We start from the raw sequence: 17,338 nt of genomic DNA, 5'->3' as shown, positions 1-17,338 counted from the left end.
TGTGTGTGTGTGTGTGTGTGTGTGTGTGTGTGTGTGTGTGTGTGTGTACATGTGACAGGAGGTATGTGTTCAAACATAGATGTGAGACAACCAAACAGGAGTGATGCCTGACAACCTGAGACTTGCACTATTCTTGAAAACAAGCCTTGAGGTGATGTCCAGGCTTCATCTCATGCCATGCCCTACCTTAGGGTCTTTAGAGCTCTGTGCTACAAGCCAAGTATGTTATTCACACCTCTGGCTCTCTCAGCTCTACCACTGACCTGTCAGCAAAGACACTTTGATCAATATCTTCCTGTGTGCTTTCTGGCTGTTTTCCTCTCTGTTCCTCTATTCCTTCACTCTTCCATGAACTTCCCTCTGATCTCCTGGCTTTTACCTTCTATGCTAGGATTACAAGCATGTGCTACTAATCCTGACTATCTCCAATTTTGGACCATTTGTGCTTTTCCTAAAATAAATGTATTGCCCTTTTTGCATGTTTTCAGGAAGAATGGATAAATACCATGCTCAATCTACATGTTTACCTAGAAGTTCTCCACTATGGTGAATTTTAAACTTTTTTAAAGACATATTTGTGTGTGTGTGTGTGTGTGTGTGTGTGTGTGTGTGTGTGAATGAGTGAGTGAGAACCGCTCCCTACACACCGTTCGTATTCCCACATGCACACTGGTACCTCCACTGATGCCATCCTCCTGCTCTTATGTAACCCCAGACCTTCCCACAGTGTCTGTAAGGCTCATCTAGCACTGATGGTCTACAGAAACCCCTCCCCCACACAAACACTTCTTTCTCCTCTGCCTAGCTCTGGTCCAAACACTGCTCAGACCAACCAAAGGGGCAAATGACGCATCCTTGGCTGCCAGGTCCAGTAATTTGTGCTCCACAAGAAAAGGACTGGGCTGCATGTATCTTGCCAAGGATTTGCTATAATATGATGGACATTATAGAGTGAGTCCTTTGACCTAGTCTTGTTTCTTAATCAGTACATTTGCTGAAGGAATGGTTTTAATTGCTGTTTTAAAGCTGATATGATGGTGACTGTATCTCATGCTACCCTGGGCAGACTTCTCTCATTCACTGTGCTCAACATTTATGTTCTTTCTGGGTTTCCCACTATACAAGGAAGTAAGAGCCCTTCACTTACAATTCTGGAAGAACTGTGTCGGGTACCAAGATGGGTATCTCCCAGGCAACCATTAAAACTATCCTGAGGAGCTAGGATGTGGCTAGGTTGGCAGAGGGCTTGCCTAGCATGTAAGGCACAGAGTTAGGCAGAGGAGAGAAAGTGGGGGGAGGGGCTGTAGAACATCAGTGCTAGATTAGCCTTATAGACACTAGGTCTAGGGTTACATAAGAGCAAGAGGATGGCGTCAGTGGAGTTGCCTGTGTGTGTGTGTGTGTGTGTGTGTGTGTGTGTGTGCACACGCACGAGCACGCATAAACACACACACACACACACACACACACACACACACACACGCTTAGTGCACAAGGCCCTGGGTCCCATTCCCAACACGGAATAAGACAGGTGAGCTGGTACAACCAGTAATTCATCATTTGGAAATAGAAGCAGAAAGATCAGAAGTTTGATGTCAGCCTTGGCTATATAGCAAGCTTGGGCAACCCTGAGATATATGAGAGTCTGTTTCAAAAACACAAAACAAAACAACAACAAAAATCCAGTAACAGTAACCCCATCCTAGAAAGAGGAAAGCTTGATTGGTGTCACACCTTAATACCTAATGAACAGTCAGCCCCTACCCATCCTTAGAACCCCATTCTTACTTCAGCTCAACCTTAATGCTTAATAGGTCAGTGTCACACATCTACTGGGACATAAACCTTTAATCCCAGCACTCGGGAGGCAGAGACTGGTGGATCTCTAAGTCTGAGGCCAGTGTGGTTTACAGAGAGTTACAGAAACAACCAAGGCTACATAGAGAAACCCTGTCTCAGAAAAGCCAAAAGAGAAAAAGGAAAATCCAAACATCATCTATATATCCTATAACCCGGGTTCAGGGGAAGCAACAGTACTTTATAGCATTCCTGTTTTAAAGCTCAAATGCACAACTCATACTGTTAACTCAATGCTTGACCTGTGACACAATCAGAGAAATCCAAATATTGACTGGGTGTTGGATGATATGGAGCAATACTTCTAACTGCCAAGTCCAAAGTCCCCTTTTCTCTAAAATGGCAGTACTGGTGACACTGTCCTAAACAAAAGGACTTTCAGGTACACAGAAGAACTGTTACCAGGTTAACAAGCCTAAAGGTTTCCCTTTACTTGAAAAGCAGACCTTTTATGCAACTTCTGTTCACCACAACCTCCCTCAATCTTCCATGAAACTCCTTAAGCTTCCCTGATGGTCAGCTCAGGCACAGCCAGTTCTGGATCAATATGGACAGTCTGTATCCCTACCCTGTTGGCTGTCAGATAAAATTGGCTTGCTTTTCAGCTGGGTGTGGTGGCACAGCCTGTAATCCCAGCACGTGGGGAGGCAGAGGCAGGTGGATCTCTGTGAGTGCAAGGACAGCCTGGTCTACAAAGTGAGTCCAGGACAGCCAAGGCTATAAACAGAGAAATCCTGTCTTAAAACAACAACAACAACAAAAAGGTTGCTTTTCCACCATTTTTCTTTTCTCTGCTTCCCACCATCTCGAAATGGCCTAGGCAGTTTGATCACCAATAAATCTTTTTTTCTGCTTAGAGAGTGGTCTAGTTCTATAGTTCTCATACACCATCATTTATACTAACAACACGGCGATTTTACTGTAGTGACTTTTTGTCTTTTCGAAACTAGGTGTCATTAAGTATCCCTGGCTGTCCTGAAACTCACTATTTAGACTAGGCTGGCCTCACAGAGATCCACCTTCTTCTGCCTCCCTAGTGTTGGGAAGAAAGGCATGTGTCACTATGCCTAGTTAATGACATATTTTTTAGAAATGTCTACTGAAATGAACAAATGATAATACAGGATCTGCCTCAAAACAAAAACAACAACAACAAAAAAACCCTAAACCAAGACAAGCAACGAAGGTGGATGAAGGTTTCAGATCACAGGCTGGAAATTCTATAAAGCAAATGTTTCAAACTTTCTGGGGGCCATATAGCCTGTGTTGAAGTCAACTGACTATGCCACTGAAGAATTAAATCATCCATTGAAAACATAAACTCAGCCCTCAGGGGGCTGAGGCAAAGAATTACTGTAGGTTCAAGGACAGCCTGGGCTACTTAGAGAAAAGCCTGTCTCAACAAACAAACAAACAAACAAACTAGGCCAGATGTGGTGACATATGCCTTATGCCTTTAGTTCTAGAACTGAGGAGGCAGAGGCAGGCAGAAGTCTGTTGAACTGGATTCCAGCCCACTACATATCAAGCTCCAGGTCAGCCAGGGATACACAGAGAGAACCTATCTCAAAACCAAAACCAAAACTAAACACCAACCACAACAACAAGCCTTCCCAGAATTGCAGTGTGACTCACATATAGCACTGGCCTACCATGCTGACCACACCAAGGCAGTAGGTGCGATCCCCTACACTGAGAGGAAATAAAAAAGGAAAAAAGGAGTGGTTAGCAAATGACTGCGCCCATACTCTAAGAAAATTTTATTTATAAAAATGGGTGAAGGGCTGGATTTCATCCACTCGCTGTTATAAGGTGCCAATCCCTGATGGAGAGAACACAAAACTGGCTCTGAGTGTGAGGGGCTCGTTATACAGTTTTCTCTACATGTATCGGAACATTTCCCTAACAGTATAAAAATTTCAACCATTTCCACAATAAAGTGTGGAAATTGGCCAGGCAATGGTCGCGCACACCTTTAATCCCAGGACTCAGGAGGCAGAGGCAGGTGGATCTCTATGAGTTTAAAGCCATGGACTCACTACAGAGTGAGTCCATGACAGCCAAAGCTACACAGGGAAATCCTGTCTTGAAAAAAAAAAAAAAAACAAAAAAACAAAGAAAGAGAGAGAGAGAGAGAGAGAGACAAACAAGCAGTGGAAATTGAAGGTAAAAAAGAATTTTAAGAAGCCAACATTTAACTCTGGTAGCCTTCACTGGACTTCAAGTCCAAGGAGACACAGAGTGAGCACAGAAGATGGCAGACGAGGAGCAACCCCCCCAGGCCAGCAAGGAAGGGAAAGGGAGACCCAGCACTCTGCTGGGAGCTGAGCTGCAGCGGCACATCTGTGGAAATGTGCGCAGCCAGGTGATGACGTGGGGTTCGCCTGGCACACACCTGACAGCTGAGCTCACCACGACACAGAGGCTGTTCCCAGAGGGCCTCTCCCCAGCCACCATCCTTTCCCTACGTCAGCTAGGAGGACAGCATTCATGTTTACCCAGAAGCTCCTCACGGCTGCACTAGGTGGGCGCTGAGGGCAAGGCTCTCTTGAGAGCAGAATGCATTCCCTTTCGTAAGCTCTAAGACCAGGAGACACATGTGGAAAGAACTTTCTGTCCCTGGCAGACAGGAAGTCAAACCCCTTTTCTTCTTGAACTTGGACAGTCTTCCCCCACTTGGAAGTTTCTCTCTGCCTTTGGTTTTGGAGAACTCCACTATGTTCTCATTAAGCACAGATGAATTAGGTGCGCCCGCTTTGGGGGCAGACTATACAGGGAAACGTAGCAACTCTCTTTTCCTTTGTACATGCATAGATATGTTACATATATATATGTGTGTACATGTTCATGTGTATGTGTACATAGGTATGTATGTGTACATATGTGTGAAGGACAGAGGCTGACAATGGCGTCTTCCTCTGTTGTTCTCCAGATTTATTTTTATTTTTATTGTTTTGAAGCAGGGTACTTTACGAACGTGGAGCTCACCCGCTCGGCTAGGCTGGCTGGTCAGGGAGCCCCAGTGCTCTTTCTGTCTCTTTGGTGCGGGGATCACAAGTGCACACTACCCCAGCTAGCTTTTTAAATGGTGTTGGGGTCTGAACTCAGATCTTCATGCTTGCATAGCAAGCACTTTACGAATGGTCCATCTCCCCAACTATTAGTCCTGTTCCTGTCTGTGTTTTTTTTTAAAGATTTTTATTTATGTTTACATGTATGTGCGTGGGTATGTGCACATATGTGGCTGCCCCCAGAGTCTAGAAGAGGAAATCAGACCGCTCAGAGCTGGAGTTACAGGTAGCAGTGGGCCTCCTGACAGGAGTGCTGGGAACTGAGCCCAGGTCCTCTGGAAGAGCAGTCAGTGCTTAATCTCTGAGCACTTCCCCAGCCTCCATCCCTCTTTCTTAGTCACCCTGTACCATATTTAACCATAGAGACCCTGAAAAACATTATAGTATCTCCCAAGAATGAGGGCTGAATTTAGGTGACTGGGGAGGAAAAGTCATCAAGAGAGCCAGAGAAATTGCTGCCTCCCAAGGAAGAAACTGATTCGCCAATCATCAGAGCAGTGTCTCCACACAGAAGGCTGACTAAGGCCACTGATACCCCACGGCCCAGGAGGCTTCCTCAGCTCTCCGTTTCCAGGACTCCAGTGTCCTGTCAGCACTGAATACCGTACGTAATAAAGCCGGCCAAGAGATGGTCACAGTGATGCATGTGGAGAAAAAAGACAGGCTGGAGTCAGGGGAGACCTGGAAGGATGGGAAGCCAGCTAACAGAAAACAGTAAGATCAAGACAGCGTGGTAGAGTGGTGCAGAGGCCCATGGACAGTCCCGGTGCCCACCCTGGAGTCTCGGGCCTTACCCCGGAGGAAGAGGCCGCTCCCAGGTGGTGGTCTTGGTATTGTGGTCAACATAATAGACACGGCCGTTGGGCAGCTCTCTCTGCTCCCACCTGGAAAATAACCAAGAAGAGATGTGACACTTCAGTTGAAAGGTACAGTCCCAGTTAGGAAGGGAGTCCTTCACTATGGATGAGCATAAAAGGAAAACAAAGATGGCATGCGAGCTCAGCCCACTGTCGTTTCCGCTCTGTGCTGCTGCTGGAACCCTCTTGACAGCGGAGTCCCTTTGCAGCAGAGATCACTGGAAATTCCCCTGCCATAAGCCTGCATCCACGAGGTTTTTCCTTTTCTTCAAGATTTATCTTTGACTATGTATGTGTGCACATGTGTCTGTGTGAGGGTATAGGCATGAGTGCAAGTGTCCAAGAAAGCAGACTGGATGGGCCCCGGACCCAGGCTGTAGACAGTGGTGAGCCCCCCCAGCCTGGGACGGAGTTTAAGGTCCTCTGGAAGAGCAGTGTGTGCTCTTCATCGCTGACAGGCCATCTCTCCGGCTGCTCCATGGATTTTTCAAATCAGTGTTTCTTGAGTTTCAAAGGGCCATTAAAAATGTGATAGAGGGGCTGGCGAGGTGGCTCAGCAGTTAAGAGCACCGACTGTTCTTCCAAAGGACCCGGGTTCAATTCCCAGCACCCACAAGGCAGCTCACAACTGTCTATAATTCCAGTTTCAGGGGATCTACACCCTCACACAGATATACATGCAGGCAGAACACCATTGCACACAAAACATAAATAAATAAGCAAACGAATAATGCAATGGAATCTGAGGACGTTTTTCTTCTAAAATGAACTTCTAACAAAAATTAGCGTGCAATCTCGAGGTTTCATGGACTCACTTCTAGAACTGGGATGCTAATGGTAGCTCTTTTGTGCTAGTGAAAGAAAGACAAGGCAATGGCTGACTCAGAACCAACCAACTCAAGCACCACAAATATAGCCGAGAATTACCACGTCTGGCAAAGACCATACTTATCCAGAATACAGCAACCTAAGCAAAGGACACACAAGTTTTACCCAAGGCTGTCTCACGAAGGATGTAAACAGTCCCACGGGTTAGCCTGATTTCATTTACATCTACTTTGGGATACTGCCTGGTCTTTTAAGAGGAAGCTAGCTATAGTCTGTGCTGATGAGAAGCTTGTTTTAAAAATGTTATTACTCTTGCATGTAGCCAGTCTTAGCTATTTTTCTGGGTCTTCTTTTTCTTACCCTTTATCTAATCTAACCCCCTAAATAGAGGGAGGAGAGACAGAGAGAGAGAGATCCCTGAATCTAATTTTTCCTTTTGTTTCTTCTTTGCCACGACTACTAACAAACCACAGCTAATCCCGCTGACCCCACCAACCACAGACCCCACCTATGGGGGCTTGAGCATTTATATGTCCTCTGAAAACTTCCCAGAACTCCAAATGTCACACAGTGCAGAAAATACCTGCAGCTGGCAAAACCATGCCTCTGCTAGAGTACCAGGCAAATCATAGCTGCTGCAAAAAGCCCCACATCCCCACACCTGGGATTAAAGCGAAACATATAATTCTTATAATATTTCCGTGTTTTTAAAAGAAACCAAACTTCCATAATTCTCACTACAGTCTGTCACAGCATGCACGTGAATGTCAGAGCATGACTCCAGCGTTGGCTCTCACCTTCCGCTTTCATGGGATCTGAGGATTGAACTCAGTCATCAGGCTTGTAAGACAGAGCTGAGCTGTCTCACTGGCTCTGCCATGCTTGTTTGAAAATAAGAATTTGTTTCTATGTGACTAGTACTTGAGAGAATGAAGTGAGCAAAATGTAAGATTTGGGCTTCCTAATTTTACCTGTTAGAAACACCGAACAGAAACTGCCCCATTCAAACGTACTCATATAGAAAGAGTCAAAACCCACAGGAACCCACCAAATAGGGATGGGAGGAGTAGGTACTCAAGGTAATCCTAAGCTACACATTTAAGGATAGCCTGGGCTACATCAAACAGTGTCTTAAAAATGAAAACTGGATATACAGTTGGTCTGAGAACACATACCTGGCATGTGTAAGGCCCTGGGACCTATTCTCAGCTCTGTAAAAACATCAAAACAGGGACAAGTCCTAATGACAGTGGTCTGCTCATTTTCTAAAGCTGTCCACAATAATTTGATGGGGTGTCTGCATCCCATTTTGTTGTTGCTGTTGAACAGGATCTTGCTATGCAGCCTATGCTGGCTTTAAACGCACCATCCTCTCATCTCAGCCTCTTCAGTGCTGGATTTTTAGTCGTGTATTACCAAACCCAATCTGGAATACCCTTCTTTAAAAGATAGAATATCCGTTGTAGCAATTAGAGACTTAAAAAACAAACAAAAACCCTGAACATATTTTTCTTTTATTCCTAAAACCCATTCAGTATAAACTCATCTTATATACAGTTTCCATTTTAACTTTCATTCAAGTTTCATTTGAAACAAGGGAAATGGCTTTATTATGGCTTGCCTAATATTTGAATTTGAAGACAGGCAAACACTTCAAATTTCAGGCAATGAATGCCTTTAATGCACACGGTGGTACTGAACGGCCAAGACCCAAGCTGTGTTAACTCCCTTCCCTGTGGCCCGCAGCTCTGGCGGCTCTTCTAGCACACAGGCCTAGACAGACTCTGCCTTCCCCTCTTTGATCGCAGCTGATTCTAGGAATGAAAGTGGCTTTTTCAGGGACTGCTATTGTCCGGCCGTGCTCCGTGTCCTTATGAACCCTCTCAACTGACTCAGCTAGGAAAACAGTTAGCAGAGGAACAAGACCTTCCTTCCACCGCCTTGTTACTATCTACATTTTTCCTTTTAAAATTGGACTCCTGCTCAGATTAAATGACTGTGTGGGTCTTCCTGACCCCCGACCTGGCTTGCCTGCCTTTCTTTGAGAACTCTCACTCTTCCCTTACCTGCACAGCTATTCATGAGTCACACAGATCCCTTCCCCTCATTCATTCAGCACAGTGGGTCACTTCTGTCACCAGCCACACGAGCCTCCTGCTTCTGCTGACCCACATAGATTAAGCCTCCCGACTATCTTGGCTTGTCTCCTCATGTCAAGAAAATGATACTGGCTGTGACTTTTTGTCAGCATATCCCTGCCAGGGGTTAAGTTTCTGTCCCTTCTCACACTGAGATGAAAAGCCTTTTCAATCCACTGCCGTGGGTCTTGCTCGGCGCTGCATCCGGGTCAAGTAGGTTCTATCTACCCCACTGAATAGCTTTCTTTGATGCTCTCAGAAACGGTGTTCAAAGCAGCGGGTTTGTTTCAGGTCACTACCCAACACATTGCTCCTTGGCCCTTAGTGAGTGAAACCTGGCTGAACACAGGCAACACCGTGTCTTGTTTTTGAAAAGACTTGAGAAGTAGTTTCCAACTTCATTCGGTCTTCACGTAATTTTTCTTTTATCTAAACTACCTTCATTCCTTTATTCTGATGTGTCCATCCCAGTCTCCCCACAGTCACCATATCAAAGAGCTAACAGGCCAAAACACACCAACCCTCATCGCATTATTACGATCATGTTGATTAACTCTCTACTCTGTTATCTCAAAGATCACCTTCAGTTTGGTGAGGTGCACACAGAGACTCTCAGCACTCGGGAGGTAGAGACTTCAAGACAGCCTGAGCTGGCAGACTTAGCATCAAAGCCTCTGTTAGTACCATGCCTACTCGGCATGCATAAAGCCCTGGGTTTGGCTCCCGATAGCATGCAAACAGTTTCCCTAAAAGTAATCTCCATTAAAAATCATCAAGAAATACGTTACCCACTAACTGCCATTAAAGGCCTAATGAACATATTTCTTAGTCAGATCCTGGGTTTGGACAGAATCTCAGTTTCATTAAAAAGAGGATAAAGCTGGGAATGTGTTGATAATGGCAAGGAGTTCAGGTTAGTATCAGGGTTCTTCCTAATGCTGTGACCCTTTAATACAGTTCCTCATGTTGTGTGGTGACCCCCAACCATAAAATTATTTTCATGGCTATTTCTTATCTGTAATTTTGTTATTGTTTTGAGCTGTAATATAAAAGTAATATAGGACCCAGGCTCCTACATTGTGAGTTCAAAGCCAGCCTGAGATACAGGAAACCTTTATTTAAAAAAAATATGCCATGGCATACAGAACTTTGGGCATCATAAAGAAAGGATTTCTTGCTACTGCTTAAACTGAAGTGAAACTTTGGAAGAATATACTAGAAGCATTTGTGTTTTCCCAAAGCTGCTTATGTAGAAGTTCAACTCTCTACTGGTTAAATACAAAAACAAACAAACAAAAAATAGATTTAATTTATGTTTTTGATGGGCCTGGTAGAGTACAACTGAATGAGGAGGCTGAGGCAGGAGGATCAAAAATTCAAGGTCAGCCTAAGCTATATAGCAAGACCCAGTCTCAAAAACTGAGAAGAAAAGAGGGAGAGGAGTGAAGGAGAGAAACAGACCAACTCATGCTTTCTTATTTATGCTCTTATAATAGATGCCTTTGCACTAAGTCCTATCAACTCTTTGTGGAAGCTTTGGTCACTCTCAGGATGAACCAAAAGATTTCCTTCCTCTGCAGGAATGTTTTCAAAGTCAGAAATCTGAACACACTGCAACCTAGCACTTTCACATGTATTCCTGGGCAACCTGACACCTTCATATGGGTTCCGGGGCAAGCTAGCATCTTCATATGGGTTCCTGGGCAACCTGACACCTTCATATGGGTTCCGGGGCAAGCTAGCATCTTCTTATGTGTTCCTAGGCAACTTGGCACCTTCATACAGGTTCCTGGGCAACCTAGCACCTTCATAAGGGTTCCTGGGTAACCTAGCAACCTAATGCCTTCATATGGATTCCTGGCTTCAATGGGTCTTTTCTCAACAGAGTAGGGACTGTGTTCAACTCCTAACTCCTTCCTTCTCCTGGGACCTTTCCTGAATTCTGAACCAGCACTTCAATGTAAGCACACTAACTTCCTTTTAATAACTATCAACAGCATTTTATTTCCCCTAAGGCCAGGATGTCATAGTAGCAGCTACTAAGTTTCTTGAATTAGGTCTGTTTTCTTTTCCTTTCAACCATCTCATATTCTTTGCCTTGGGGAAATCCCCAAACGGAGTCTGGCAACATTCAAATATAAAGTTTTACAGGAAGTTAAGACAAGTCTCAGAAATGGTCTCTGTAAAACATGTGCGCGCGCGCGCGCACACACACACACACACACACTTTTCAAGCAGAAGGCTGACAACATAGGAACATAGGTAGATAATCTGAAAAACATTGGATGAGAGCAAAAATTAGTATTATCTTTCTAAAGGCAATTTGGCAACTTGATCAATAACCCCTTCTCCATAAATCAGCAACTTTTCTCCTAGTGCACAGCCCAAGGAAACAATTACGTATCAGAGATGTAGCTGTGTGAGCATCTATTATGGCTCATCACAGCAGTGGCAGGAACCTCGAATGGTCCCAATGGTTCAAAGAGAAATGAGTGTTAACTTATTCAGATGTTTGCAACGCTAGTTAAGAAATATAATGCTTGAGAGAGTCAAAACTGAGTTTAAGTAGCAAAGGCTGGGAAGACTAGTACGGGCGCCTGTTCCTGGGCTTGAATTTGATCCTGGGACCCACATGGCAGGAGGAGGGAGCCAACCCCTGGAAGCAGTCCTCACACCTCCACATGCACACAGCAAGTGTAATAAAATTTAATAATGCAATATATTGCTTTAATTAAATCCAAATTGACAATGTACGATTAACATACTAAGAAAAAACTACTGTCAGATAAACAATGGCATGCCAGCATTCTACGTTATATGATGATGTTTAAAAAGCTAAACTATATGTTTATAAACAATGGGAGAGATTGCTCAGTGGTTGAGAGCATGTACGACTCTTCATGAAGACCCAAGTTTGGTTCCCATTATCTCCATCAGGTGGCTCACAATCACTCCACCTCCAAGAAATCCAAAGTCTCTGGCTTCTTCACCTCACTCAGGAGCATATAGCCACACATACACACATAATTAAAAATAAAAATAAAATCTCTTCTAAAAAAAGTCAACAAAATGAGTTATCTGTATGTGTAATGTTACAACCACAGAACAAGGAAGAACATTAGATGATCACACATACATGCCCAAACACATGCTTATAGCACTCGCATACACACCTTTTAATTTTAAAAAGTTGTATAATTTTATGTGCACAAGTGTTCTGCCTGCATGTATGTCTGTGCATCACATGTATGACTGGTGTGGTGCAATGAAGTCAGAAGAGGGCAACACAGCCCCTGGGACTGGAATTAGGACGGTGAGGGCCATCATGTGAGTGCTGGCAATTGAACCTAGATCCTTTAAAGAACAACTAAGTACTCTGAATTCCTGAGCCATCTCTCCAGTTCCTTTTTTTTTTTTTTAGGTACTATAAATAAAATAAGAAGACAAGGGAAAAGTATATAGCAGGGAAAAGTATTGAATATATATGTACGTACACACACACACACACACACACACACACACACACACATATATATATTGGATTATCTAGCATATCTTAAGAATCATGCAAAAAAGACTCCACCTAGCAGGGGATCAAAGCAGATGCTGAAACTCACAGTCAAATTTTGGGCAGAGCACAAGGAATCTTATAGAAGATGGGGGATAGAAGGACCAAGAGTGGACAGGAGCTCCACAAGGAAACCAACAAAGCCAACAAACCTGGGCCCAAGGGTCCCTGCAGAGACTGATGCACCAACCATGGGCCATGCATAGAGAAGACCTAGAACCCTTGCTCAGATGTAGCCCATGGCAGCTCCCTCTCCCATGTGGGTCTCCCATGAGGGGAGAAAGGGCTGTCTCTAACATGGACTCAGTTGCTTGCTCCTTGATCACTTCCCCCTGGTGGGGCAACCTTGCCAGGCCACAGAGGAAGACAATGCAGGCAGTCCTGATAGTCCTGAGACTTGATAGGCTAGGGTCAGATGGTAGGAAAGAAGAGCTCCCCCTTTCTGTGGACTAGGGGAGAGGAAGGGGGGAAAAGGGGAAGGAAGGTGGGATGGGGAGGGGATGAGGAAGGGTGCTACAATCAGGAATACAGTGAATAAATTAAAACAAAAAACAAAACCCAGGCTTTTTGGTGACACATGCCTTTAATCACAGCACTCAGGAAGCAGAGGCAGTACACCAGTCTGTGAGTTTGAGATCAGACTGGTCTACAGAGTGAGTTCTAGGACAAGGGCTACATAGAGAATCCCTATCTAAAAAACAAACTAACAAAATAAAAAAACAAAACATGAAGTCACATTTCCAGTACTCAGGAGGATAAAGAATTCAAGTCATAATCCTAGGCTACAGAAAATTCAAGGTCAGATTAAGCTACATGAGACCCTGTCACAAACAAATCTTGCAGATTAAAGAGAAAAACAGAGGATGGAACAATGGAACCGCACTTATGAAGACTTGCTGTTCTTGCAGAGGATCTGGGATCAGTTCCCTAGAATCCACATGGTGGCTTACAACTGTCTATAACCCTAATTCAAATTCTATCTACTGCCCTCTTCTGACTTCCATGGCACCAGGCACATATGTGGCACACATACATGCTTACAGACAAGAGATTCATATATACAAAATGAAAATAAATCCTTTTTAAAAAAAGAAACACAAATAGCCAAATAGAAGAGTGGATAAGAATTATACCAATAAAGCAATTCATCCTAAAGAATCAAAATATTAAAGAGCTTCAATGATAAAGAAATTCAAACCACAAGAAGATGCCAAACAAACTCCTTAAATTGGCCCAAATGAAAAAGAGATGACAATGTGAGTTTTAGCAAGACTGCATATGGGCATCCAAAGAAGAGCGGCTCCATGAGCCCAGCTGAGGAATCGATTTGGGAGCAGTTTCCCACTAAAGCTGATGGTCTGTTGGTTTGGGAATTCCACTTCCAGAAGAACGGTTTGTGTTTGTTGTTCTGCTGTTTGTTTTTCTGGGTGAGATAAAAGGTCACTTCAGGTTGTCCCTGACCTTGCTGTGTATACCAAGCTAACTTAAGATCTTCTCGGGTCTGCTTCCTGAGTGCTGGAGTTACAGATACACACTACCATGCTGGCAAAACTCCATTAACTGGGCACTTTTTCCCCTTTTCTTAAGGCAGTGCTGGGGATTGAACCCAGAGCCCTATATATGTTAGGCGAGTGCTTTACCACTGCACTGCAGGTCCAGCCAGTCCCAGGGCAGTTCTTACAGAAATAAGCAAGTATACAAAAAGGCATGTACGGGAGAAGGCCTCACTGTGGCACACAACTGCAGTTGTAGAGAAAGAAGAGATGGCTTAAGTTTGTACTGTTCATACAACAGAAAACCACATGGCTGTTTATGTCAATGTGCCCACATTCCACGCATCCCTGGACACAGCGACTGTATCAGAGAAGGGTACAAATGTATTTAAGGCCTCGAGGGCTTCTTTTTGTGGTGGTGGGGGTTAACACCATATTTATTTATTTATTCATTCATTCATCCATTCATTCATTCATTCATTTGGGGGGGTGGGGTACGCCACAGCACTTGTGTGGAAGTCATGGGACATCTTGTGGGAGTTCATTCTCTCCATCTTTCAGGTTTCAGGGGACCAAACTCAGGCTATCAGCTTGGTGTTGTTCCTTTACCAACTGTGGCCTCTCACCTGCCTCCTATTTTTTATCGCGTGCTTCTAATAGCATGAGAAAGTACAAACACATACTGTCATACTACCCAAGTCTGTCACCACAGGTGAATTGATTAAAATGTCTTCACTTCCAGTGTGAAAACAAAAGTAGCTAACTCACACTGCAGTAATCTCTGGGTTAATCTCAGAAGTCCCCAACCCAGTGCAAAAGTTCATACCATCTGATAGCTACTATTAATGATCAGGAAAACGACACTAGATGCATTAAAATAGAAATGCTTACGTCTAGAAAGGTTTTTGATACTGCTGTTGCTATGCTGTGTCTGTACCCCACAACCCCTCCCACCCGCCAATCAATGATCTTATTTGATTTTGCTTTGTGTGTTTTGTGTTTCAGATTTCTGAAACAGATTCATTCACTCTGGCCTCAAACTCAACAATCCTCCTGCCTCAGCTTCTTTAAACACTGGGATTACACGTGTGAGACTCCATGCTCAGCTTAATAGTCTTTTATGAGATCAAAATGTAAATTAAAATAATAAGGATGAGTAAGTGTGCACTCACTTATCTACTGACACTTGTCACTCCGTCTCTATACCACGAAGATGCTCACGATGGCAAGATGGGCACAGCATCCTTACTCTTAAGAAAGAATAGTAAAGTAGACTACTGATCACGTGTGGCTACATACTTCAGGTCCAGGAAGAACAGCCCACTGCTCAGAAAGTCAACCGGTCAGCACAGAGCCCTTCAGAAGGAAGACAGAACACGCTGCCTTGAGTTGCTTAGGCATGGAATAATCTTTTTAGGGCCAAGAATAAAACCATATTCCACAATAACACAAGGTGGAGAAAGGGCACAGTCTTCCAAATTAATCCTCTAATCCCAGACTACTCAAAATGTGGTCCATGATCTAAATTCTTAACAGTCATGTCCCCAGAAACAGGTTTTTTTTAGCTTTTAAAAACTTCTTTGTCTTTGACATTGCTTCAGCATCTAGATATGTAAGTGATCCCTTGAACAGAAGGTAAAACAAAGTTAACAATTTAGTAATAAATTAACAGTGACCCCCAAAAGGCACGTTCTTCACTCATAGTTTTCGTGGCACTGTAAAATGCTCTGAGTGAGGAGCACTTTGGTGAAACCCAAGATCAAGTTTGGAGTGAGATTCAGTGGCAAAGGCTGGTTTGTAACTCAGCAGAGATGCTCCAAATTCCCCATCTTTTTAAGTGTCTCCCAAGAATGTCTCCAGGTTCTTAAGTCCACCTAGAGAAGCCTCTGGGTCTCCAGCACAGGCACAGGGACAGGGCAGACGGCAAACGTGAAAGGATTGGAAAACACTCCATCAATTCTACTCTGAGGCAGGAAACAGGAGAGTCAATGACTCTGGGAGAACAGGGATGGTGTGAAATGGCAGAGCTGAGGTAAGCCAGCAATCCAAACACAACGTCCTCTCTTATGTAAGAAACCACAGCCGTGTGCGAGCTGCCAGGGTAAAATAATGTGCCTCTGTGTGAGGGACTTGGGGAGCTGAGAGACTGGGGCGTGACAGGGGTTTGTCAAAGCCATGTACATATGGTCTGTTCAGGGGTATTCAGTCTCCAAAGTGGGCTCTGACGCTGAGAGAAACCAGACACAGGGCCACCTAACCACAGAGGCCACCCTTTCCACCCCCTGCCTGGGCCACTACCTCACGTGTGTCCAGCACCCCTCCTTTCAATAGACACTCACAACCTGGAAACTCCACACCCTTCCAGTAGCTTCTTTGGGGCTAATTAAGTTAAAAGATTTAGGGGGAGGAAAAAAAAAAAAAAAAAAAGGAGGGCTTCTAGACAGATGGAGAGAAATGGAACAAGGAATGTTGTGTTTGGCCATCAGCAGCCTGGGTTTCAGCAGTCCTTGGCCTGGAAGCTCACAGATGTATGCGACCAGTCTTTCCTGCTGTAAATTTCAGAAGACCAATGTGGCAATTCTTGGAATCTCCAGTGAAAGTTTTCCATCACTCAGCAAAGGAGATGGAGGATCTAAGGAGATACAGTTGGAAACAGAGACACCCAAGGCCCAAGCAAGCAGTCTAGGCCAGCTTAGAAATCCTTTGCTCAAGGAGCATCCCAGTGGTGAGGAGCCCTTGTGGACAAGGATGGGTCTTCTTATCTGTGACAGACACAGCTGAAACCAAAGCCAGACAACCCAGAGAGAGAAGAAAAATGAAAGACTCTGTCAGAGAAGCAGAGAACATTCTCACAGGTGAAAAGAGCAAGAAAGAAAACTGGAATTGGGGAGGTGGAAGGACAGCATTTAGGTGTACTCATGACAAGCAGTGACAGAGAGGCTTGAACAAGCAATCAAGTGTGAGAAAAGATACGGCCATACATGTGGTTATCTGACCTTAACGGCCAGGGATCAATCAGGAAGGGTAGATTCTTTCCTGAGGATTATCATTAACCTGAAATTTAAGGAATTAAATGTCAAAACATTGAGGAAGCTTTGAGAGAGACCCATCATGGCGGGAGGGGGGGGGGGGAAGAAGACCCTCAGTCTGGAGAGAGGGTAGTGCATGGATTAAACTAGACTAATTTATTATGACTGGAGCCTAGAGTGCAGGAGAGGGGCTTTAATGGAAGGCTGATGGGAGGTGGAGCCCCCTCAGCAAAGATTTTCAGCTTACTTAAGGATATGGAAATGTGTCCCTACAGACAACAGGAATTCACTGTGGCATTCCAAGTGGAAGAGCTCAAGCTTAAAGTTTTCCTTTCCAGGGACAACGGTAGACCATTTTCAGGATAGGCAAGGATGGAGCAAAGGATGGTTCAGAATTAGGTTAAGATTCACGACTCATACACTGGGTTCAAGATATAGAAACGGGAGCTGGCATCAGTTCTCCAGGAAGCCAGGGGACTGACTGGATCAGGTGCCCA

General features: G+C 44.3%; 1 protein-coding gene across 1 annotated transcript in view; it reads right to left on the bottom strand.

Moving 5' to 3' along the window:
• The window catches only part of Wwp2 (WW domain containing E3 ubiquitin protein ligase 2), a 121,276-nt gene that overhangs the window by 20,385 nt on the left and 83,553 nt on the right, over positions 1-17,338 (bottom strand). The window contains exon 9 of the mRNA XM_055621071.1: positions 5,723-5,812. Within this exon, the coding sequence (XP_055477046.1) occupies positions 5,723-5,812 (90 nt within the window). The remainder of the gene's footprint in view (positions 1-5,722; positions 5,813-17,338) is intronic.

The sequence above is a fragment of the Psammomys obesus genome, unplaced genomic scaffold (genome assembly GCF_907164565.1).
Source record: "Psammomys obesus unplaced genomic scaffold, mPsaObe1.curated_primary_1811, whole genome shotgun sequence".
In the NCBI taxonomy this organism is placed as follows: Eukaryota; Metazoa; Chordata; class Mammalia; order Rodentia; family Muridae; genus Psammomys; species Psammomys obesus.
This window is presented reverse-complemented; position numbering and strand designations above follow the sequence as displayed.